Source organism: Rhinolophus ferrumequinum, chromosome 14 (genome assembly GCF_004115265.2).
Source record: "Rhinolophus ferrumequinum isolate MPI-CBG mRhiFer1 chromosome 14, mRhiFer1_v1.p, whole genome shotgun sequence".
In the NCBI taxonomy this organism is placed as follows: Eukaryota; Metazoa; Chordata; class Mammalia; order Chiroptera; family Rhinolophidae; genus Rhinolophus; species Rhinolophus ferrumequinum.
In genome coordinates, this window is record NC_046297.1 from 49,580,205 (window position 1) to 49,606,980 (window position 26,776).

A 26,776-nucleotide genomic window follows, 5' to 3' on the forward strand; every position below is an offset into this window, starting at 1 on the left:
TGGTAGTCCAGAGGGTGGGTGAAGAGGAGAAAGATCCCCAGAGCAATTAGGGAAATTCTATAATATTAAATGATGCAGAGGCAGAAGTGAAAAAACAAACTTAACAGATCATATGCAAGTTTAAATTGATGTTCTTGGCTCAAATCGCTTTTTTAAAAAAAATAATAAATAACCTTTATAAGCCTCAGAAGATTGCAGTTGAAATGGTTTAAAATCAATTTTAACTCATTTTCCATTCATATGATATGAGAGGAAGGAGACAATTTTACTGGTTTACCGGAGAAATAGTCCAAGGGTTTCTTTCCATAGTAGAGAAAGAAGTTGATTTCAGCTCAGACAGATATTTCAAGCTTCAAGGTCTCTGTCTGGACTGAGGAAGATGTGCTCTTCCCAAAGTCTTATCGAACAGGGAGTGTTAATACATTTCCGGGCTGCCCAGGTACTGAAGCTGCGGCACAACTTCGACCATAAGCAACTCTGAAAACCACCTGCTTCTAGACCACACGCTTGTGATTTCAGCCTTTCAGATTGAGGACAGTAACATCGGCACATTGAAAAGTGCATCCTCCAAGGGGAGAAGATTAAGAATCAGTGAGGACTGACAGTCATTTGTGAATGTGAGTGTATGTGAATGTGTGTGTGTGTGTGAGAGAGAGAGAGAGAGAGAGAGAGAGAGAGAGCAGAGCGCGAGAGCGAGAGACCGTGTGTTCTCATTAGGGGACGATCTATGATTTGACAGCCTCACTGCTGCTGCTCCTGCTGCAGCTGTATGGTATGTCATCAGTTGCAAAGGGCTGCGAGGGTTTAGAGGAACTGCAGTTCTGAAGACTGAGCACTGCTAAGTGGTCTCCCTGTCAAACAAAGTAGATGAGATTTGCTGCAGGATTGGAAACTTGGACTTATTACTGCTTCATCCACCCAGAGAAGCAGGCAACACTACAGAAGAAAAGGTAAGAGAAGAAACTGTGTGCACTCTGGGGTAGGTAGGGCAGGGGGCATGGGGAGATACAGGCTCAAAGGCTTGCTGTTTCCTAGCAAAGGGATTTTACCCTCTGAGAGTAAAGAAGGCAAATGCTGATTCCCTACCGGGCTTGATTATTGAGCCTCTTGGCTTTGCTACCCCCAGTACCTTTACCTTATTTATAGTTTTCCCAAGCATCTGAGAGATTTCTTTGCATTTATTTTTCAGCTAGCAGATACTGTTTAGTTTTTCCCATTGGGCACTCTTTCAAAACAGGGAGCTTTTTCTGTTCCTGGTTTCTTAAGCATTTTTCTCCAAGAGGAAACTGACCCCTCTCCCTGTATGCTGGTCAAAACAGTTACTCCATCCTACACTCGAGTTGCAATAAAAGGAGTTTTCAGAAATATGCCTGAGCCCTATTCTTGCAGAAAAATGGGAGGTGAAAGGAGCAGAGGTGAGAGTTACCTGGCAATAACTGTGACTTGATCTAAAATGGTGACACTATGAATGAATATGGATTATACCTCTTCACAGGGGGAGAGAAGCACCGTGATAAAGGCAGGGCCCTGGAGAGAAGATGTTTTGAGAAGTGCTTCAGAAAAACTTCAAGCTACTAAAGATGGAAAACGAAACAGTAAGTGAACTGAACCAAACACAGCTTCAGCCGCGAGCAGTGGTGGCCCTAGAATACCAAGTGGTCACCATCTTACTTGTTCTCATCATTTGCGGCCTGGGCATCGTGGGCAATATTATGGTGGTCCTGGTGGTCATGAGAACCAAGCACATGAGGACGCCCACAAACTGCTACCTGGTGAGTCTGGCAGTAGCCGATCTCATGGTCTTGGTGGCCGCAGGCCTACCCAACATAACAGACAGCATCTATGGTTCCTGGGTCTATGGCTACGTCGGCTGTCTCTGCATTACTTATCTCCAGTACTTGGGCATCAATGCTTCCTCTTGTTCAATCACAGCCTTTACCATTGAGAGGTACATAGCTATCTGTCACCCCATCAAAGCCCAGTTTCTCTGCACATTCTCCAGAGCCAAAAAGATCATCATCTTTGTCTGGGCTTTCACATCCATTTACTGTATGCTCTGGTTCTTCTTGCTGGATCTCAATATTAGCACCTACAAAGATGCTATTGTGGTGTCATGTGGCTACAAGATCTCCAGAAATTACTACTCCCCTATTTACCTAATGGACTTGGCTGTCTTTTACGTTGTGCCAATGATCCTGGCCACTGTCCTCTATGGATTCATAGCTAGGATCCTCTTCTTAAATCCCATTCCTTCGGATCCTAAAGAAAACTCTAAGATGTGCACCAGTGACTCAACTCATCAGAGCAAGAATTTGACTTCAAAGACCTCTAATAGATGTTTTAATAGCACAGTATCGTCAAGGAAGCAGGTAAGCAAACCCAAATGTCCAGGGACACAGAGAAAATGTGGGATAGAGCTCCTTGTGAGAGGGGATCAACTTTGCCCTACTTAGCTGATGGCAAAACCAAAATACAGTCATGCAAACATTTCACAGTGTAAGCTTCTGCTTTACATATTAAATTCATCTCTAAAGCAACTAAAGATCTAAAAATAGAGGGGGAAATGTTGATAGCACATCAGTGGGGTACCAGTCAGGTGTTATTAAAATATAAGGAAATATAAACAGAAGCTCTAAAAATCCACCTTTAAAATGTTTGTGCCTCTCTGAGAAATGTTATCAAAATATTTAGACCATTTCTGGCTTCTGTGGGGAGCAGCTGAATATCTTTAAGAATTCTATTGCACTACAAAGACTTGACAAGATAGTTTGAGAAAAGATAATTCGAAGCAATCAGGAAACTTTTCTTACCATTCTATAGCTTCTTACAACTGAGAGGGGTTCCTGGATTTCTTTTTTTTTTTTTAGTCTTAGTGGAAAAGATTCTATCACCCTTTCCCCCAGGTCCCTACAAAATGTCCCAGCATGCAGAAGCTGAAAATTCACCTTGCTCAGGAAATGTTCTAATAAGAAGGCTAACATCAAGCTCAACTTGTTACCAAAAAAAATGATTGAATTTTTTAATGTCTGTTTTTCCTTCTAAGCATAACTAAAAATCCCTTTACACTTTCAGATCACTGAATGCTCATGTGGTTGCAGTAGTATTGTGGTTTTACTAGTGAATGAAGTGCAACTTTGTTACAATAGATATGATTTATAAGACGATATAAGAATAAAATACTTTTATATCATATACACATTTATCTATATTTACACAATTGTTCTAAGTTACTTATGAGCTTAGCTTTCAGTTCCTTTTCTGTCTTTGATAAACAAAATTAACACAGCGTAAACATTTAGCCTCATAGCTGAAAAAGAAAACTTGAAATCAACAATACTGGCTCTTTCAAATGAGTTGATGTGCTGTGTGTGTGTGTGTGTGTGTGTGTGTGTGTGTAGAGAGAGAGAGAGAGAGAGAGAGTGTGTGTGTGTGTGTGTGTGTGTGTGTGTGTAGAGAGAGAGAGAGAGAATACAATTCTTCCTGTGTGCATAGATAGAAAATGAGTATACCTTTGAAAGTATGCATATGGATCATCCATGTATCACTTCCTAAACTCTAGATTAGTTGATATGTGAAGAATTGTAATTGGACACTTGGGCACAAGTGATATAAGCTACTAATAAATGTATGTGTTTTAGATATACATGAAATGAATAATGATGAACTGTAACTGAGAAGAAATATTTATAGCGTTTTAGACAATATGGTGATACTTGATATATATATAACATTTATTATTAAAGCGACCTAGATGATGGACCTGAGCAACTGTTGCCAGCTCTTAGATTTCTGTTTCTTTGGGTCTAGCAGTGCTGCCTAGTACAAGGCCTATTTGGCCATTTATTACCCAAAACTTGATTAAGGGAAATTTAGAGAGAACTGTTGACCACCTGCCAAGACAAACATTAACAAATACAATAAGAGAGTAAAGAATGTGTACATCTCAATTAGAGCTGAAATATGGGTTAACGTCTTCAGCAAGAAGGTCGGAAGTAAATTCATTCGTTATATTCCAATTTATGTTCTTGTTATAAATTCTAAAACGTTGTTTATCTGCTCTAGTGTCCTTCCTTTCAATTGTTGCCATTAGTACCTATCAGCATTAATAATGGGCTTTAAATTGCTAATCGTGTTACATGTTCACTCTTATTTCAAAGCTGTTAGACAGGCTGTCTTTATAGAGGCTGTGTGGTAGAAGAAAAAGCCAAAATGTTGGCTCCAAACAATCCTGAGCTTAAATGCCAGGGTTCTAATCAACCTGTTCAATACTGGATAAGCAGAACTCTCTGAGTCTCAGTTTCCTTATTTGTAAAATGAGGAGAAATAACAACACCCAGAGTTGTAAGGGATCTAACTTATGAAAGACACCTAAAATGGAGTGGTGATTAACACCTGAGTGTTAATTAGCCTCCTTCCTAGGTGTTTAATAGGTTGGCAACTGTAAGGGAAATGCAGATTTACTCTCAGAAATACCCGTTTGCCATTTAAACAAATATTATTTGTTGAACAAGTGTGTACATGATGTAGTAACTTCTCTAAGAAACATTTTAATAATGAAGGCATTTGGAAATGTATTGGAAGCATTTGGGGTGTCACAATAATGCTACTTATCGTCAATTAACATCAGGAGCCAGGGATGCCAAATGTCCTGAAACACACGGGACAATCCTGCACAATGAAGTACTCTGTGACAAACACCAATAACACCCTCCTTGAGAAACACGGGATGTCATATAAATCAATAGAAGTACATTTAAGTACTATGTCATTTCATTCAGTCTTGATTTTAGATCGAATGCGAGTACTGAGGGGAAAAAAAGGAAATTATGGGGTTTGAGGGATCAGAGAAGACTTCATAGAAGAGGTGGCATTTGAGAAGGCTCTAGAAAGATGGGGATCATTTGGAAAGTAAAACTCAGGACAGGCAGCACTCCACACAGAAAGGGTGTGGCTGGGACAAGAATGGCAGAGGTTTGGAGAAGGCGCAAGGAGGGGCACATAGAGTGGGATTTTTATGCGATAGCGTGATGTAGTTGATCAAAATGAATGATGTATTTGGAGGAGAAGTAAAGAGTACGATTGGATTGATAGAAAAGTGTGTGTGTATGTGCGTGTGTGTGTCTGAGAGAGAGAGAGAGCTGTGAAGGATGCCAACTACCAAGCAGTGAAAGGAGTTCGAACTTAGTGCAAAAGTAACAAAGACTGTGAGTGGGGAGCAGGAAGCCGCAGTGAGGAAAGTGGTGTTCCGGGATGCTAAATCTGACAGCTGTGGGCAAGGCAGATTTGAAGAGGGAGAGACTGGCAGAAAGACCAATCTGGAGGTTGGTGATAGTGATTCAAGGCATGAGGTCATAAGATGCTCTATCAGGAAATTTTAAAATAAGGTGTGAACCGGAAAGATGTTTCAAAGAAAAGAAGGGTGAGATGTGAACATATAGACAGGACAATTCAATGTGGCACCAGGGTTCTCAGTCTGGAAAAATGGTGGTGCCCCTGGTAAATGAGAATGAGAGCCATGAAGGGGAGTCAGTTTTGTCCAAAATCAATGACTCTTTATCTGGATTTTTCCTCTTCAGAAATTGTTCTTTCCTTAAATCTTTGAAAGATTGAAACCTCCACTTCCTATAACCCACAGACTTTCATTTTAATGTTTTCTCTGATTTTTTTTTTTATTTCAGGCAAGTTTAATTTACATTTTAATAAATATTCTGTCTGGGCCAGGTCTTTCTAACCAAGTTGTTAAAATCAAATGTACATAACCTAAAAAACCTACATTTAAAAAGGAAATAAAAGAGCATTTATATCACAGTTCTCAAAAGGGACAAATGTGAGTTTTTTGTTTGTTTTTAACTTATATACTCTATGCAGAAAACCCAGGCCAGAATCTTTTTTTTCCTCCTCTACCATTCAGAGATTTAATCATATTTTAGGAACTAAATACATGGTAAATTCAATGAAATAAATTACTCAAATTAATGGCTTTGGATAGTATAGACCAAAGAATTCTCTGAGTGACTAAATCTTTCTTTTCAAATGGTTGTTTTCATGTTGAGGAGACAGGGTTTAAACCATCAGTTTGCCACATTTCAGCTGCACCTGCACAATGTCAAAAGATTCAGTTCAGTCCCTTCGGGTGTTCGGCACCGTGTAGATAGAATATCTCTATATTAACTGGATATTTCAAAGGAATTGATTAGTTTTTTCGGTATTTTGGAGGCAAAAAAAAATATGTTGGTAAAGGACTATCATATGGATAAACACATTCAATTCAAATATTTGCTTTCCACAGGAGGCAGGGGTATTTAGAGTATTTTATAGATCAGGCTACCAGTTTTATTTCCAGTTGAGTCACTCCAATATTTTTGTTTCTTTGTTTGTTTGTTTGTTTTCTGCCAGTATAACCGGTGGGGGAATTGAGTAGCATAGTCCAAATAAAAACTCTAAGAGTTTATGGCAAATTTTTCATTATGGATTTTATTTGACTAAATAAGCCTTTAAAATACTAAACAGTCTTTTGTCTCCATAAATTTCTGAAAAGCCTCTACCTTACTAGAAGACTGTTGGCAGCCCAAAAAAACAAAAGCAGTTTTCCTTTGTAGAGCAACACGTGCCTTTTGCTATTGTTGCTATCATTACTGCAATCGTGTGTAATATGAAAAACACAGAAAACTAGGAATAAGGAAAAAGCATCCTTTATCCTACATCTTCAAACCATGATTTATCAGCATGTAGTTATATTCTTTTTCTTACTATGTTTTCTTTTTTGTATATTTACAGCCTGTATGTGTAATTTTATGTTCTGCTTTTACACAAAATATTGAAATTAATATTCTCAAGGGAAATAGCACAAAGTGAAAGAAAACGGATACGACTGTGAGTCAATTTCTCTCAGCCTCAGTTTTCTCATCAATAAAACGGGAATAACAATGACTCATAGAGTTGTTCAAATTACGCAAGATGCATCATTCGAAATGCATCTTTGCTCTCCTCCCTCCTGTCCCATCAGCTACCCTTTCCTTACTCCTGTCCTTCCCAGTGATCTCCATCCCCTAGGCAGACTCCTGTCTCTCTCTTAAGTAGTTTCCTGTAGTATGATGTACTCATGGAAAATGAAGACACGTGGATAAAGAAAGGGCTTAAATATGTCTTCTCCTCCCCCTGTCTCTTTCCAGTTCCCGCTTCCAGTGCTATTTACTTTTTAAAGAAGAAATCTTGAACACGGAAAAACCTTTAAGACATGAAGGAAATGGGTATAGTGATGGAATCTCAGGCAGTAGGGTTGATATTTGGGAGCATAAAATCCCTTAAGTTGTATGGGTAGCTTACTCACTAATTAACTTTACAGGGCAAATTAATGATACTAAGTTCTTCAGCATTAGAGTTGTCTGCAGTTTTCTAGGACTGTTTTTATAGTGTTTTCATAGGCCCATCTTTTATTTCTAATCGTTTTATTTGTTCCACCTGGATTCAACTATATCCTTAATAGGATAAAGATTACTAAGTTGGGGGGCAAAAGTACAATTTTTGTCACTTAGCACACAAATACCTAAGTGTGCCATCTTATTTCTATTATTAAAAAATAGCTTTCCATCTTCTGATTCACGTCCTATATAAGGAAAGGTTGTACATTCCCATAAATTGACTAAGTGAAAATCCTCTGCAGTTACATGCTTTGTGTCCTGTGGTTAGATGAATACACATTGTTTGTTCCCAATTATATACTTGCAGCTTCAAGCCATAATTTCACCAGCAGAGAAAAATTAATTTTCCTAAATGCCTACAAAAGGGAAAAACCTGCACTCCTTTAGAATTCTCAATTTGGCCACCAAAAAGACACCTTAAAATCAGCTAACCTTGCAAATGACAAACTACTTTATACTTCTTTATATAGCCTCTTGTGAATTCTTCAAACTGTAAACAGGTATCCCAAGTTCCAAACAGATGAAGGTGGGCTATATCTATGTTCTCAAGCTCCTTTCTTTTTTTATTTTCTTTGTTTTTAATCCGTTGGAGGAAGAGTAAAAGGTATAAAGCCAGAGCTGGTTCAACATTTCGCAAAATCGTGCAGTAGGTTATTTTATATTCAATAGCTTCCTCACTGTAATTAAACATTCACTCACAGTCCAAAAAGCACCCAGCATCGGGCTAGGAGTGGAAACTACAGGATATGTAAAGGCAAAGGCTTCACCTTCAAGGATGTCACTGTTGGCCACGTACACAAACAATCCTGAGAGGACCATCATGTTCTACAACAGAGGACGGGCGTCTGTGAGGGAGAGGAGAAATGGGAGGACATGGAGGAGGGCTTTGTGGAGTACATTGTGTCAGTTGGGCCTGTATGGGCAGAATGTCTAACAGCAGCAATGTAGACAGAGGGAGAAAAGGCAGGAAGACAGTTGGACACAAAAAGAGAATTGTCTAGTGAGGGGAGGCCCGACCAGACTGTAGTCCTGTTACAGCTAACGCTCGGGTCCCCTTCCCACTCTGCCCTTTGTCATGTTACTTACTTTAACCATGTCGATGGTCACAACTACCACCTATGAGTCTCCAGTATAGAGCCCTAGCAAAGATATTTCCTGACCCATACGTAAATGGTTTTTTTGTTTGGTTGTTTTTTTTTTTGAACCTTATGTAAGTACATCAAATCCAGTATGTCTAAAACTAAACCCATTATTTTCCCTCATAAACCCTTACCTCCTTCTTTCTTTCCTATTTTAGGTTCCTACGCCAGAAATCTAAGAGTCCCTCTCAGTGCCTTTCCATCCTACCCACCTGTACATCTAAGCAACAGCCAATAGTCCTAGTGCTTCTAGTTCATAACTCTCACATCTAACCTATTCCATCACACTACCATTGTCCGCCATTTGTCACCTGCTCTAGTTCAATACACACCTCGCCAGCCTCTCTGACTGCCATTCTACCCACTCCAATCATTCTGCACTTTGCTCTCTAACAGATTTCTGTAACACAGAGGTATGTTATCAAAATGATTTTTATAACTCCCTGAGGCCTAGAGTTTAAACTCCTCAGGATAACAGATAAGATCCTGGCTCTTTCCGATGTTTTCAGCTTCATCTCTTGTGGCTCCTCTAACTTACACTTTATGCTCCAGTGATACTGTATCATTTGTAGTTCTCTGAACTTGCTATGTTCTCTCAGCTGGAATGCCCTTCATCTGGCAAACTTCCGATTATCTTCCAAGTCTCAGATCAAACGCTGTCCCCATGCACCCCACCAAGCCTTCCCTGAATTTCTCAGGCAGATTTATATACCTGATTGCCTAGCTATAAGTATGTATGTTAGGTGTTCTACCTATGCTCTTATAGTACTTTGCATATACTCCTGGTTTCATAATCTTATGTATCATAATTGTTACCTTGTTGGTCTTCCCACTGCCACTAACATCCTTAAGAGCATCACCTTATATCCTCAGTGTCCTCAGCACTGACTTTAGCACATAGCAGGCTCCCAAAAGTGTATATACACAGACGTGTGTTGCAGCCAAAGAATATAGACGTTGCAGGATCAGATTGTTAGTATCTCTTCCCAATTGTGTGTTCAGTGACATCACACTGGTTACTTAAAATTGGTCATGGTTGAAGTACTTAAACTACAGAAATCAGCAAATCTAACAACTCAGGGGACCCTCCCGTTTTTGTGGAGAGCTGATCATTAAATATGCACTTCTGTGTAGGTGTGTGTGTCGTATATAATTTTACATATAATGAATGAAAATATGAGAGTACCTACATGCATACTTTGGGACTCAGTCAAATCCAACATCAGAAAGTTGTTTTGCTTTCTGAAAATTTATTGTTCAGTTATGCCATATCCTTCTCCAATTTTAATTAAAATGTCCTTTTATTAAATCTCTTTTGAATTCCAAAATAGCCAAACCGGCTGCTAAGTAGTATGATGGCAAATTTGTTAGTAGGTAAGACCTTTTAGGAAGACTCTCCCCTTTCAGACAGAACAGGCTAACTTAAAAATACGGCAGACTCAAATAATAATTTGCTTTTTGTACAAACTCCCACTGGCTTTCCAATGAGCCTTTAAAATACCCTCCATGATGAAGGCGCTACATTGGCTAGAACTGGCCAAGATGCAGAGGGATGGCAACTAAGGGAAGGAAAGCAACGTGAGCAGAGGTATAAAATGAGACTCAATCTATCTGACGGCTCCTATGTGATTAATTTCCCTAAGACAATTGGCACACACCACCTTCTTTCAAAAAGAAATATCCCCAATCTCCTTTGACTGGCTTTCAACGCCCACTGAAATCTGGCCTGTGTATCACTTTTCTGGCTTCATTCATCAGTTATTTTGTGAATGCAATAAACACTTATTGAACACAAATTTCATGCCAGGCATTGCTCCGGAGAACCAATGATAGCCCGCCCCTATCTTATGGAACGTTCAATAACATATGAAAGATCACTACCTAAAAGTGGTTGGAAAATACATGTGCAGACTGTACAGTGTGCAGAAGTGGCGAAAAGGAAGGGATGCACACTGTACTTAAGGCTGGAGAGCAAGCCTCCTGCTGAGTCAGAGTCACTTCCGCTCTTACATAAGCCTTGAGTAAGCATTCACCAGGCCAACAGGAAAAACAAGACCTTCAAACCAACAGAAGTAGTCATTTACATAATGAAGACCTCTAACAAGGACAGTGGCAAATGGAATTTGACTTTTGGGAACTTTTCTCTTAAAATTGCACGATGAAGCCAATGTAGAACCAGGGAAATAAAAATAAGGATTTTGCAATTCAAGCAAGAAGCAAGGAAGGTTTGAGCTAAGAGGTCACAGTAGGGAAGGCTAGAAAGGATGTAGATGAGTCAAATCAGTGGGATTTAACTACTATTTTGGCAGATGAAGATGAAAGAAGTTCCTGCAGGGAGTCCCGGAGTCCTCGCTGGGGTGACTAGACAGGCAGTGGAGTTAATAACCACGCACAGACGTCTTGTCTATATTTATTCCTTCTCTGTGGAGTCAGGCATGTCGCACCGGATTTTCCCATACATACCAAGCTCATTTGGACTATGCAAACTTGCTCATGCAATTGTTTCCTTCTTATAAAGCCCTCTCCACTCTTGATACTTCCACTCTTATAAGCAACGCTCAAGATCCCACTTCAGGCTGCAGTTTGATCAAGGGTTTCTATATATATATTAGACATATACTGGAAGGGAGGTGAGTAGGAGCTCTACAGGCAGAAAAACATAGTTCAAGCTCCAGGCCTTCTACTTCCTATCTCCATAACTTTGGATATTTTACTTCTTACTACGTCAGTGTATTCGTATGTAAAAATGGGATACTAATGATACCCACTGGTAAGGTTGCTGTGAAGAAATAAATGTCTGATACAAAATAAGCACTCAATACTTTTTATCTACTGTATTTAAGTTATGCATTATATTTAAAATATCATTTGCTCCTTCCTTATTCACGAAAGCAAAAATAGAAACTAGTAATTCTTTCCTGAAGAAGATAAAGTTTAGAGGTTATAATAGAGGTAGATCCTTCAGGTTCCTCTAAAACTATATTCATAAGTTCAAGTTAGTAAATAATTCTTGAGCTTCTACTATGTGCCCAGAGAGAAATACAGTAAGTACAATACCAAATCACCCCCATAACAGAAGCTAGGTATTATTGGCTTTTGATTATGTCTTCTGTACTGTTCTAAATATTTTACATGAACTTACTCAATAAATCCTCACAACAATCTTGGGAAGTAGGAACTAATTAGAGAAAAGGAGGTAGAGGCATAAAGGATGCTAAGTGACCTGCTCTGGGTCACACGGCTAGTCATGGCAAAGTCAGGATTTGAACCCAGCACTCCTGTTCCTGAGCTTCTATAATATCCATCATAGGGCAAGAGAAAACCAGATAAAGGTGAGATTGCTGGTGGTTAAAGTAAGTTTCCTGGAGCTAGTAGATAGGGGTCTAGAAGTTTGGAGAGGGTTAGTTAAGGAAAATGAGAGGAGAGAGTTCATTCCAGATAGAGGAGGAAGGGAAGGATATAACAGGGGAAAAAAATCCCAGAATTTAAAAAAGCATGTGCTCTCTGAGGAATAGTAAGGAGATTAGCCAGACGTGGACCAAAGGTTCAAGTTTGGGAGACTTGGGAAATATTATAAATTTGGAGGACATATAGGCTGGACCTGGATCAATGAAGATGGAAAACCAAGCACAGGGTCACCATCACCACCACCACCACCACCCCCCCCCAACCTTCTCAGGTTCCTCATCATGCTATTGAGGAACGCAAGGAAAATCACATTTATAGATAGCATCTACTTCACCCTTGGAGTTTCCATTCCAGCGGGCCCTCGGTGATCTCCACGTATCCATTTACAGGACCGTAATCAGTTCCCTCTTTTCATGACTTAAATGTCTATTTCAAAACTTCATACTCTCCTCAAGTCATTGTACGTGGAATTATTTTTTCTGAACTGCCTCCCGTGTCCAACCCCTCATTGCTACTGCTAGTCTCAGGCTCATCAATTCTAGTCTCATCATTTCCTCTCTGCACCGGAGACAAGCAGTCCGGTCTCTCTGCCTCACCAAACTGTTGCAAATGCTTTCTAACCAATCTTTCTGCCTCTTAATTGCCCTCTTCTAAATCATCCCCCAGCAATCACTAAATGCAAATTTGATAGTATCATTACACTGCCTAAAATCCTCCAATATACCCATTTCTTCTAGGTTTAAACCCAAGGTCATTATCATGGTATACTGGGATATTTGTGTTCTGCTCTCTGCTTACTTTCCCAAACTCATCCTATCCCTGTCCCCAACATACCACTTGACAAGCGGTTTCCTAAACTGGCCATACTCTATGATGCTCTAAACCAGGGTGCACACTCCTCCAGCCACAAGGATTCTGCATCCCCTCATTTGACCTGTTACTTCTCACCTACCCTCCCATAGATTACCCCGCAGAGCAGACTTTCCTGACTTCCACTGGCAGGGTTTGGTGTTTCTTCCTTCTCTTTGTAGATCATTAAATATGCACTTTTGTAGCATTTTGTTCTTGCATCTGGACAGCATACCATGTCACTGTGACAATTTGTTCAAATGTCTTTCCCACCAGATTGTACACACCACAATGGCAGAAACATCATCCCATTCATTTTTGTGCCCACTTAGTGTCATGGTGTCCAGGAACATATTGATAAATGACTAAACTAGTAAAGACTGGATATAAAGGATGAGAAAGATGGAAAGATCTAATATGCCTCTAAAGATTTTTTTCAGTGGCCTGAAAATTGAATTGTTGATACAAATGTTGAGGGAGAGATATTAAAAAACACCGCCAGAAATTTTCAGTTTAAGATGAAGATGTGGAAATTTTAGATTGTAAGCAACTGGTCAAGACCAGATATGTGGATTTAGGAATCATTAGAATAATGAGGGGAAAAAAAAGTATGACTATTGACTAAAGTTGATTTTTAAAAGGAGGAAATAGAGACTGACAAAAACTGAGTTCTGGAGGAATCTTTACATTTAGGAGCCTAGAAGAGCACTGTGGTGTTGCTAGGAGAAAAAAAAAAAATAAAATAAAAAAAGACCTAATTTCCCCTCTTGGAATATGGCCAGAGGGAAGAAGATTGAGTCTTACTGGATGGTCCCACTTGGGAGGGAAAGTAAAAAAAGAAGAATGAGCCAAGGAGAGAGAGAAGGTTCAGTTAAAAGAATGAATATATTTATATATTTTGGATATCAGCCCCTTATCGGAGGTGTTGTTTGCAAAAATCTTCTCCCATTTAGTTGGTCACTTCTTTATTTTGTCGATGGTTTCTTTTGCTGTGCAGAAGTTTTTTAGTTTGATACAGTCCCATGCGTTTATTTTAGCTTTTACTTCCCTTGCCTTTGAGGTCAAATTCATAAAATCCTCTTAGAATCCAAGATCCATAAGTTTAGTACCTACGTTTTCTTCTATGCAGTTTATTGTTTCAGGTCTTATGTTTAGGACTTTAATCCATTTTGAGTTAATTTTGGTACACAGTGACAGATAGCAGTCTAGTTTCATTCTTTTCCACGTGCCCTTCCAATTCTCCCAGCACCATTTATTGAAGAGGCTGTCTTTTCTCCATTGTATGTTTTTGGCTTCATTGTCGAAAATTATCTGCCCATGTTTATGGGGGTTTATGTCTGGGTTCTCAGTTCTATTCCATTGGTTTGCATGTCTGTTCTTCTGTCAATACCATACTGTTTTGATTATTGTTGCCCTGTAGTACCAGCTGAAGTCAGGGAGTGTGATACCTTCAGCATTGTTCTTTTTTCTTAGGATTGCTTTGGCTATTCAGGGTTTTTTGTGTTTCCATACAAATCTGATGATTTTTTTGTTGTTGTTCTATTTCTTTAAAACAAAATGCCATAGGGATTTTGATGGGGATTGGATATATAGATGATGTATTACAGAATTGCACACCTGAAACATATGTAACTTTACTAATAATTGCCACCCCAATAAACTTTAATTTAAAAAAAAATACAAAATAAAAATTTTCTGAAAGGTTAAAAAAAAAGAATGAATATATTCCTTGGTGAATGTTCATCCATCGTTCAACAAATACATTTTGTGTTCAATTTTAAACAGTGAATTACTCTACAAATATGAAATATGCAAAATAGTAAAAATGTTGCCATGGGAGGCATTAAAATCTGTTTTTAAAGTTAAAACACTGAATAAGTGGATTTATCTAAAACTGAGAAGCCATTGTCTTGTCACAGCGTCAAACACAGCTCTTCAGAGCTGCTTGAGAGGCACATGAGAAGAACTTGAATAAACGAAAAATTGAATCAGCTCAAAAACTTAAATAAGGCTCAATACCTGTGCATATGAAATAGAATGAATAATGGAAAACACCTGAGAGTCATCTTGAGTTGAAATAAAAATAGAGACTATCACTTTTGAAAAGAGAATTCTGCAGCCTTCCATGAACAACACTGGTGACCTTTGGCTATGCCCTTTGGATAGATGGTCTGAACATAATTATACAGTAGCTGTAAGTAAGTAAGGCATTCTATGCCTCTCCATTCTCTGCCTTTGGCTTTTGAGCTTTATGGGAATTTATGACTATGGGAGAACACAGCATATTTTCTGCAGGCAGCAGCTTTTAGCTTGGAAAATAAGGAAGTGACTCAGAAAAATGTGGCACCATTGTGAGAGTTAGAGAGGACAGAAGCAGGGTAAGTGCAGAGCACCCCATGAAATTTTAAAGATCATTGGTAAAATCAAATGATGAAAACCTCCACCAATATGCAGGCTGACACCCTGCCTGCCATGTTCCCTCTGACAGGAGTTCGCCTATATGACTGATTCTACTTGGCAAATATTTGAAAGATTACATATACAGACAATTTGGGTTTGGGAAAGTGGGAGAAAAGCATGCACTGATATATTTTCTGCTTTGCTAGGAAAGATAAGAATAGGCTCAGATTCAAGGCTCAAATTTACAGGAGAACTATCTAACGAGAGATTATAAAAAGCTAGGATGGACCTCCAGGCATTTCTTCATGAATCAATTAGATATCTCTCTGACCTTGTCAAGAGAAATCAAGTCAAGACTTTTGTATAAACCAACTGCTGTGTACAGTGGTAGTGTTATCTTGAAATTAAAGATGGTCTTCTTAAATGATTACAAGTCCTTCCACAGCGTTATTATATGGAATAGGAAAATAGTAAAAGTGAGGACAGATTTGTACCTACTTATCTATGATTTTATTGAAAACCTACTGTATACGAGGCACTGTGTTCCGTACTAGAATATAAAAATGAACAAAACAGGGTACCTGCTCACAAAAAGTTCACAGTCTAACAGGCAACACAGGAAAGTAAACTGATAGCTAAAGCCATAAAAGAATATGTGTTACTATGGAAAAATGCACAGATTAGTGTTACCTCACCTAGATGGCTTGGGGAAAGGTGAACAACAGAAAAGCTTTTTGGGAAAGGAAACTCCTAAGCTGCGCCTTGCAAATTAACAGTAGTTTTGTAGATGAAGAAGGGAAGGAAGACAGTTATGCAATGGGAGCTGCAGAGGTGAAGACCAGAGGTCCGGAAAGAACACGATCAATCCAGAGAACTTCAAGTAGCTCATTAGGGCTAGACAACAAAAGATGAGACTAATGAGGCAAGCAGGGACCAGGAAATACGGTCTTTATATAAAATGCTGAGAGATTTGAACAATATTGTAAAGGCTATGAGAAGTCACTAAAAGATTACAAGGCAAAGCATGTTATAATCAGATCTATGCTTCAGAAAGATTACTGTAGGTAGACTAGGATTGGACCACAGTCAAGGACATTAATTCGGAGAGTACTGTAACGGTATGGGCAAGATAATGATTCTGCAAAAGCCTAAATGATAAGATGAATAGCAGTAAGAACAGCAATCAATAAATACTTTGGGAATGGAATCAATAGACATGATGTGAGTAGATGTGTAGAAAGGGAGAGAGAAAAGAGTCAAAGCTAACTCAATTGAAGCATTGAGAAAGAAAGTGGACTGACAGTTGGGACCCTGCATTCCAGAATCTCATGCTCTGGGGTCAGAGCCAGGTTTAGCCACTGACTATGTGATATGAACAAGTTAATTTGACTCAGTTTACACATCTGTAAAAAGGATGCTAATAACGTCCTATAAAGGTAGTTATTAAGAGTTAGTGCAAAAATCCTTACAAAGAACTGAGCATGGTACCTGGCACATGGAAATAATAAATGGTAGCTACTGTTATTATTAATTGTATAGGGTAACTTGCCTAAGTGAGGACAATTAGTGGAGGAACATATTTCAGGGCAGTGAGCATGTTGCTTTCATTTATGCCCATGTTGTATTTCAAGTGTCTGTGGACTACAAGGATACAGTTAGAAATATGGAATTAGAGCTCTAAAGTAGCATCTGGCCTAGAGATATATATATTGGGAGCAATCAGTATATAGACAATTTGTCGAGGACCCGGAGTAGATGTGATGACTGGGCAAATTTTGTGGATTAGAAAAGAAACTCTGGAGTCGCTAGAATTCTGGGGAGACTTGGATGTAAAGCCTGTAAAATAAACAAAAGGAACTGCCAGAGAGGGAGGGGGAAAACCAGGAGAAAGTAGAATCACAAAATCCAAGGGAGGAGACTTGCAATCATGGTCAATAGGAAGAGGTCAAGATAAGAACTGGAAAAGCACCCCAATCAGGCATTAATAACTTTTGTGAGTGCAGTTCCCATAAAGTATTGAGGGAATAAATTAGATTTCATGGAGTTGGTGAATGAATTGATAGGGGGTGAAAATAGAAAGAGTAAGGGTAGACAGCTGTTTTAACAAACAATTTGGGGGCGGGGAAAGAGAGGAGTAATGGCAGGCAGAAATAAGGCCGAGTATTTATAGTTGTTGTTTTGTTTTGTTTTACTTTTTAAGACAGAAGAAACCTGAGCCTGTTTAAATTCCGATGAAAAAAAGCTAGTGGAGTCTGAAGAATTGTTTGTAGGTACACGAGCAAGTCTCAATTGTGATACGGCACGATTCCTGAGGAGGCAAGAAAATATACCATAAAGAATATGGGCAAAGTGATCACTCTGGAGAAAGAGGAAGCAATGGTGGGGGGAGGGGACATGAATAGAGGTGTGGCAGTTCATGGTGGGGAACGGGATAGGTAGATGACAAGTAGAACGATAACAAGATTAAGTCCCATTCATGTTTCAAAAAAAAAATGAACTGGTGTAGTAGTAAACTACAGGTGATCTGAATTTCTTAGTGACATCTAAACACTGTGTAGTGGGCTTGTTGGGGATTCATTCCCAAATAAACATCTCAAGATAGTTAGGGAAATGCCTCTCTTTATTTTGACAGCCAGAGGCACTGATCCTGACGGTCCTTACACATGGTGTCCTATTTAGATGAGCCATTTCACTGTCCTCAAGTTTGTTTCCTTTTCTGTTGTGGCAAGTGACATACCCACAGCTAGTACAATTTCCCATTTAGCCCTTCAACCCTCTTTACTGAGGCAACGATTTCATGATAAGGGCCTGACTGGATCAGAGCTGATGGATTACCACAGGGCAGGGATTTCTACATTTACCAAAAAGTTCTTCTGAAGCCCTGCCTTCAGATAAATAGAAGTGAGGTGCCTCAATAAATCTCTTACTCAAAAACATTGTGAACGGAACTCCTCATGGGCCATAACTCTGTCCTCACCGTCTTGAGCCAGGTTTCTCCTTTATCAGCCTCTCCAGCCGACATGTCTGGGGTTCACAATCTGTTTTTTTCTTCCCTCAACTCTCTCAGCTCTTTCCAATTTATCTTTGAAGGATTCCGGAAACACACTTCAAAGCAATTAGCCTTGTGACAAAAGCAACACACTCCATTTTGCACAGTTCTTGACTTTGTGACTGAGTGTGTCTCAGAAAGAGATGGCATTAGGAGGTGCAGAGAATAAACAAGGATCTACACGATCAAGGGTGCTTGACTCTTCTCGTCCATTTGCAGGCATACTGAGCGTTTGTGCCTTACCAAGACCCTTGAGACATGAAAGGTAAAAGCCAGAGAGGCTCCACAGAATAACACTTCCTTCATCAGTGCACCACTCTTCATGCTTCAGCCATCAGGCCGGATGTCTGCTTATTCCTTAGGGGAACACTCCCAACTCAAGAAGTCTGTGCCGACCACTCAAAATCCAGTCCAGACCCACAGTTCAGATATGTGGAAAACTGCTACTATTGACCATGGCTTTTAAGCTAATGAATAACTGTTTTGGTTGCTGGCTCCTCCCCAACAGAATAATGAGTCAAGACAGGTGACTAAATCATCTCCGGCTTATTGTCCCCATCCTAAACATGTTTAAAAAAAAGAAAATGATGCATGCAAACACCACCAGTAGAAAAAGCAGTCTTGACATTTTTTTTTTTTTTTTAAATCATGAAGACAACAGCCCTGAAAGAAAACTTGTGTTCTTATTACACCCAGTTAGTCAAATGACAGAAACTTCTGGGCTGTGACAATATGAATTACCTTTTCAAATAATTTTAATGGTCATTAAGAAGCTCTTGGTAACATGGAAGGTACATTAATTTTTGCAAACTGATACCTAATGTAAGCTCACTTTGAGACAATGCCAGTATCTTTCAAAGGTATTACAGAGGAAAGCGATTAAAATCAGAATTCTATTTATTGGGTAAGGTCACCTTTCTGCCTCAGCTAAACTGACACAATATGATCCTAATATTAAAAATAAAGTCAAGTTATTTAAACTATAAAATATTCTTTCAAAGGCACCAATAATTTATAATAAAGACAACTTGTCGTACAACGAATAGCAAAGATAAAAGTCACAAAGTCATTTTTTTCCCCAAAGAGAAATAGAAATGTCTGCATTCAGAAGTAAAACATCTCAGTAAACTGTTATCGCAGTGCTGTGGGACACACTCAGCTATGGGAAAGCCTCTGTAGTGAGTAGTGGTTTCCTTGTATAATGACTGGCCAATATTTCAGCCGCATACCATGTTTGCAATCATCATAAAAATTTGAACATATTACATAGTAGTAATGTATTGTAAATGTATCAATTTTTATTTCACTCCCAAGACCCAGAGGAGCAGGACATTTTTCCCTTCAGCAGCAGAAGCATAACCCACACAAATCCTAAAGGGGAGAGAATGTTGTCGTCTCTCCAGGAGCATGGAGAGTTTTGAAAATTCCAAGAGATTCTTCTGACGCTCCTCAAAGCCTCCGCATCCCATTTCAAGAGTCCCTGTTTAAGTATTCCAGCTTAGATTCTTCAGTTACTATCATATACCATTGTACCCTAAAAACTAGTCTGTCCCACTTGCATAGGTGTCAGTGGTTTATTAACCTTTCGAATAAGTAATAATTATGAGCTCGTATGATGTGCCAGGCATGGTGCTCAAGGATTTTCATGCATCATCTTATTTGCACTGATGACATAGGTATAATATACCATCTCCATTTTAAAGGTGAAAAGTCTGAGATTTAGACACCTTAAGCTCAAGGTCACCCAATCAAAAAATGGAAGAGCAAAGAATCTCATCCTAGCATCGAATCCAAAGCCTCTGATAACAATACTACCCTCTACTTCCTCACACACTGCACCATGGTACTAATAGTATCTCAGAGATGAGGTATAGTATGGGCTATATCTGCCTAAGAAAAAGGAACTTTCTTCTTCTATATGTGGCAATTAAATGGACTCATTCGTTCCCCAAAATATGTTGAACACCTGACTGAATGTTCTGAGCACTGTTTTAGACCCTGGAAACAGAGTAATGAGCAAATAAACAAAAATTCCTATCCACAGAGCTTACATTCTAAGGAGGAGGGGGCAAATCAAGGAATAAGTACACGTAGTAAGTGAACAAATATGTATCATATATCAGATTGTGACATATCAGATTGTGGAGAAAAATTAAGCAAATAAGAAGGACATGAAATAATGAAATACAACGGGTGCAATTTTAAATAGGGTAGTTAGAGATATCAAATAAGTAGCCCATTTTCAGAGTGCAATGCTATTTTGATTCTATATTCAAGGCACTAGCAAATGTCATTTATTAAATCAATGCCTGAAACAGCAGAGTTTTTCCCATTAATGAAATGTTAAAACACCAGGCTGGCCTACATAAGTCATTTGGCTTTTATGCACAGAAAGCATATATAGCTTTCGTGATGCTGTTTAATTATATTCTATAAACTTTTGTAACAACTATTCTAAAAGACAATGCATTCTATGTTCTAATTCAGAATCAAAACATGTCCCAATGGCGAGAGTGGGACCTCTAGGTAGGTCAGAGATGGAGAGAGGTTTGTGATGAATATTCCTTTACCCAAATACAGCATTAGCTCTCTTCATTTTTGTAAGAAAAAGTATGACAACGTCTACCTATTTTCACTTGGGGAATAAGAAACAATGCCCTGTTAGGGGCAGCTAGACCAGAGACTTTCATCTTTTTCAAAGTCGGTAGAGGGGCAAACTGTCGGGATCAACTTCCAGGTTTACCACTTGTAAGTGGGATATGGACTTCTTCAACTGTAGAATGGAGGTAATGATAGTACCTTCCTCTGGAATGCCATTGTTGAGATTAAATGAGTTATATGCAAATTAAGCACTTAAAACAGAGTTTGATGCACAGTAAGTAATGAGTGTTTTCTACCATTAGTTTCAAAAATAGCTTTTGCTTTTCTAGCATTTACTACGTTCCAAGTACTAGCATAAAGAACTTAGTATACGTCATCGCGTTTACCTGTAACAACCCTGGGAAATAGGTAATATTTCTTTCACCATTTTTACTGAAGAGAAAACAGAGACTCAGAAATAGTAACTGGCCCAAAGTCTCACAGTCAGTAAGTGGTGTAGCCAGGATCCCATCACAGAGTGACTGCTGTCAAAGAGGAGCCTTTGACCTGGATAATTTAGGAGAGTCTGATATAAAATCCAAGAGCCTGCCTTGCTCCATCAATACAACAGTGCACGTTCTCCGACTGGCTCCTGTACTGTTTTCTACATCACTCCTGATTTAATCTTCCATAAAAGTGCACATCTTCTGGGGAAGTAGCTCCCAGGATTACTAAAAGTACAGTGTTGCCATTATATTTTCTAGGTGACATTTTTTAGAGTGGTAATGCTAACCATGATTCTGTCATAAGAGACATCAAGTTTTAAATGAAAACTTTGGTCCACTAGCTGAGAGCCAGCATTAGTTGGTCCATATTTCTTATAGGATCTGTTGGTAATCAAGTGAAGAACTTGAAAAACTTAACCATAAATCACAATAGTGGTCTGAAATAGGTTATATGTCATTTGTCAGATTTATTAGAAGTGTTGGACTCTTCCATTGGTTGGCAAACTATGGCCCTGGGCCAAATCGAGCGCTACGACTTGTTTTTCTAAATGAAGTTTTAACGGAACACAGTCAGGCCCACTCATTTCTGTCGTCTATGGCTGCTTTCACATTACAATGGCAGGGTTGAGTATTGTGACAGAGACTGTAGGGCTCCACAAAGGCTAAAATATTTCTTATCTGGCCCTTCACCATAAAAGTCTGCTGAAATATTCCCATTTAAAAGTTTATTTGTGGAAATAATGTATACTTAGTACGGGCACCGGTACGTGACAGGTGTTCAAGAAATAAATGATAAATACATATTAAATAAATAACTTCGGGTTCCACAAAATAACTATAAACAGGACCATTCACACTTACTACAGGCAGCCTTAATTAGCCACTAGTGTACCCCTTGCCTTCATCTTGACTCTGTCTTCCCTGGAGAAAATGCTTTGCTCATTAGATGGGAGAATCCTTGATTTCAATGGGCTCTAAAAATGCAAATTTAAGATGCAGAGTGACATCTAAAGATAAAGTTTTCTACAGTTTTATGAGTGACAGAGAAGCCACAGACAATTAAATACGAAAGGAAACAGATACGACAGAAGAAGAATGTCTGTTAAAGTGAGATATGTATGTTGTGGAGGCAAATCCCACCTTACTTTGGTAAATATTAATCCAGTATCAATCAACATCCAGTATAGGAAAATAAACTCAGTTTAAATCATATTGAGTTAGCATATCCTTAGCTCTTCATGTCCTGGGTGCTTCATAACAATATATACGACAATTCTTTATTTCTGCAGAATAACAGACTAAATAACAGAATAAAGTTACCCAGAAAATTTTCTTCCCCATAATTCCAGTCTGATCTATCATGCCTCTTTTTGAGACTGAATCTTTACACATTGATTTTAATTTTTAACTTCAAGCATTTTTTTTTAATGCCAAACCTGGTTTCAGTGGCTGGCAATAAAAATATGCTAGACACATTATTCCTGCCATCAAGATCTTACATATCAGGAAGGAAGTCAGACCCAAAATAATGACATTTGTATTAGAACTAGAAATACTAAACAATAGCATTAATGAATTCTTCTTTCCTTCCTCTTTCCCTCCCTCCTTCCCTCCTTGCTTTCCTTCCTCTCTACCTTCCTTCCTTCCTTTACTTCTTTCCTGAATACGTATTGCACCTCCCAGGTGCCAGACCTGGTTGCTCCTTGCAGGTAGGGTAGGGCAGGGACCCTCAAAAAGCCATCATTCTAGGGAGGAAAGAGAGACAAATAAACAGGTTAACAAATGAAGAAACAGGATCCTATCAGAATGTGACTATTAGAACAGATGAAATAAACAGGGAGATATGAAAAAAGTAACTCGGGGAAGGGCTAGGACCCCCACTCTCTCTAGAAATATTAACTTCTTTGGGTCTCTCTCTCTTCACCTAAAAATGAAGAAAATAACTAATATTCATAAATATTGTAAAGATGAAATAATTCAATAAAGTCTCGGGTGCTATGTTTAAGACACATTAAGTGTTCAGTAAAGTATCATCTTCATCATCATCATCACCAAAGGTTTCTTTTCCATTTGGTTAAATCCCACATTTCCCAAAGATGAGAAAACTCACACTCTAAGGGTAAAATGAGCTATTGTTTATTGAAGACCATACTGTATGCCAGTGCTTTACATAAATTACCTCATTTATTTTTTATACTTACTCCTATTTCACAGATGAATATACTGAGGCTTGGAAGGATGAGATGGCTTGCCCATTAGCACATAGCTAGTAAGAGGCAGAACTAGAATTAGAATCTAGCTATGTCCACAGCCTGATCCCTTAACCACTCTACTGATACTACAAGGCAACCTAGAAAATATTATCCAAAAGAGACCATGATGACTTAACAATCTGTGGTGAAAACTTAGTCCTTATAGGATAGCACCAGCATGCCATGGTTTTTATCTTATACCTTGTAGACTCAAATTAGTTTCTAGTCAAATAGTAAAAAGCTGATAAATGCAAAGATGCTTCATTCAATCTATTAGGTTAACACAGAATGTTAAAGCTATCACTCCTTACCAAGGATGCAGATTTCAAGGCAGGGTCAGAAATATAACAGCCCTTTATTAAAAGGTATAGTATCCATTACAATGTGTTTTCATGTCCTTCTTGCAATTAATCCTCAAACATAAGTTTTCATATACTAACTGTGGACACCAAGGCTCCGAAAGCTTTGAGTGGTAATGAGTGGTAAAGCTGAAATTTCAAACCAAATCTTCTGATACTGAGTCCCATGTTTAGCACATTAGAAAGCTGAAAATCCATGGGAAATGCTGACTCTGTGGGTTGCTGAAGGAGAGAAACATACCACCACCATTTTGGCTGTCTCTCTGAGTTCTTTCATGACAGAGAGAAAATTAGCTCTGTAACTTCAGACGGGCCCAAGCATGACACAGGCAGCCTCCCCTATAAAGAAGGAATTGGCTGCCTCTCAGGTGCGCTCAGCCCCGTGCTAAGGAACTTTGTCTAAGACTTTTAGAAGCAAGACAACTAAATGCCCACTAAAAATATGGCAACCCCGAGAGCTTTACTTCTATTGAAAGAACACCTGCCTTTCCTTCCATCAGTCACATTTTACATTTTAAAATATTCTCATTGATTTTCCATCCCCTGCTGCGTGAGCAGCTGAGGGATCGCTTGTCTGTATCACAGTCTACAATGCCACCCTTATCAGGCTATGTGTCCAGAGAAGCACAGAGGAGAGATGATACTGGAAATGTCTCTGTCAGAAAAGATCAATCTCTTTGCAGAAGTGTTATCGCTAGCAACTGTGTTCACAGCTCAGAGCCAGCCAAGATACCTCATTCAGAATTTCTAAGGCCGGTTCCAATAAGAAAAATGAACTGGAGAAATAAACATACCCTAGAGATCAAAGGAAAGAAAATTCAAGCAGACGTATTAAGGCAGGCGTTTCCACATGCTTAGCCCTTCACCAATATTTCCCTGGAAGAGAGAACATTTAGAAAAGGCTAAATAGCATATGCAACCCATGGCCGATGAACTATAGCGTTGTTTCAGCATGGCTCATGAAAGAATTCAGAAGGACATTTTATTTTCTAAATTGAGATGTTATAATTTTGAATCCCGGTTTTGCCAGCTGAGTCTTTCCCTCCCCAGCATGTTTCCAAATATCCACCTCCTGTGAACAAGAAAACATCCAAGCAACAGGAGGGAAGCCAGACTTTCACCATGCACAATCATCAGACTCCGTAATCAATACACTCATCTATCTCCACAGTACAATAGTTGCTAGTGTTGTGGAAAGTTGTGCATCTAATCCTTGAGTCTAGCTGCAAATATTACCTAGTATGTAGATATTTTCCACTCTGAGCAGAGGAACCTTGAAATCAGAAACAGTCAAAAAATACATTTCACCAGGGCTTAGTATCACAGCGTGAATAGAAATATCCTCGTTAGCTGCTGAGGTAGCAACCCTTGGGTAGAAATATGAATTAGTTGTGCATTCTCCCTGCTCCACTCTCACATACAGCCTTTAAACCCAAATTTTGGTATTTGATTTGCAAACCTCAGAAAAAAATTTTTTGTTCCCCAAATTCCAGGTGTTATAGTAAAGAGAAAAAGAAGACTTTGGAGTCAAACATATATGTGGCTTTGGTTCATTAGCATATGGCTTTTCTTAGCATTGGTCTTATTCTCTATAAAATGCAGATAAAGTAGGACTGTTGTTAAGAAAATACCAAGCACAATGCTTGGCACATAGTAGGTATTTTATATATCTTATTGCTCTCGCTCCCTTTCATCTGCTAGTTTGTATTGCTGGATTGGAATATCTTCCATTTTCATCCCGTTTTCCTCTTTCTAGATCGAAACATATTAAGAAATAGTGCACAGCTTCTATTGAACACAGAGTCTCAGAGTTTCTCAGAAAGTGAGGTTTACAAGCACTTCAGGTCTTTCTTCCCCTGAGAGGTTTTGGTATAATTGAGCCCTGAACCTTAGATCCACTAACCAGGACAGCTCAATGTTCCATCACTCTTTTCCACTCTTCATGTGCTTGTGCCTCTCTCTAACTTGACTCTTGAAAGAAAGTACAGGCTTTGAGGGCTCATCCCACATCAGATTTGGGTGCAAAACTCTGTTATTTTTCCTCAGGAACCTCCCTCACTCTTGGTATTTGATGATGCTTAATAATTTTACTGGAGAACAGGAGGTAGCAGAGAGGAAGGGTCTGTCGTGTTCTGCACAGAAGTATGCCATCCTGTACCTCCAGCTGTCATCCATGCCCTTGTATCTTACCAACAGCAGTGCCAACTCATGACCTTACTGACACATGCAGCCCTCCAGGATATAGAGTTCAGTTTCCTGTCCCCACAAATGTCTCACTCAAGAAACAGCTCTGCTTGATCAGTCTACCTTCCTCAGCACCCCTAGAATTGTAGAGAATGTTTGTTTGTTTTTTCAATTTCACTGGACACGCCACCCAAATTGACACTTAAATCTTATGTCACCATTTTTTCGTGTAATCCCTTCTTCTCCTTTCTCAAGCACCACCAAATACAACCCAAGGTTCTCTCCTGTGAATCTCTGCTAATATTTCCATGGGTATTTTTAATCAGAGCAGAGCCCAGAAAATTCTCCATAATTCTTGCCCGAATGGCTATTCTGGATGGAACATTTAAATATTAAACTTGACAAGTGGAGTTAAGAACCCATGCATTAGCGTCTCTGGGTGGCTTCTTGACAAGGAATCTAATCCACAACGCCGGATGTGACAGTCCATGATCTGCCCCTCCGTGAATCACCACTCAGATTTTATTCACTTTTATTATACTTTAACTAATTTGAGTCGATTCCAAGCCCTTTTCCAGCCTCGTCATTCAATTTCTAAGTCCAACCAATGATCTCACTCCATGATATGA

At 39.0% G+C, this 26,776-nt stretch overlaps 1 protein-coding gene across 1 annotated transcript in view; it reads left to right on the forward strand.

Moving 5' to 3' along the window:
- The first annotated feature begins 733 nt into the window (after window positions 1-733).
- Window positions 734-26,776, forward strand: part of TRHR (thyrotropin releasing hormone receptor) — a 35,753-nt gene continuing 9,710 nt past the window's right edge. Inside the window, exons 1-2 of the mRNA XM_033126556.1 lie at window positions 734-950; window positions 1,496-2,369. Of these exons, the coding sequence (XP_032982447.1) occupies window positions 1,581-2,369 (789 nt within the window). The 5' untranslated portion in view covers window positions 734-950; window positions 1,496-1,580. The remainder of the gene's footprint in view (window positions 951-1,495; window positions 2,370-26,776) is intronic.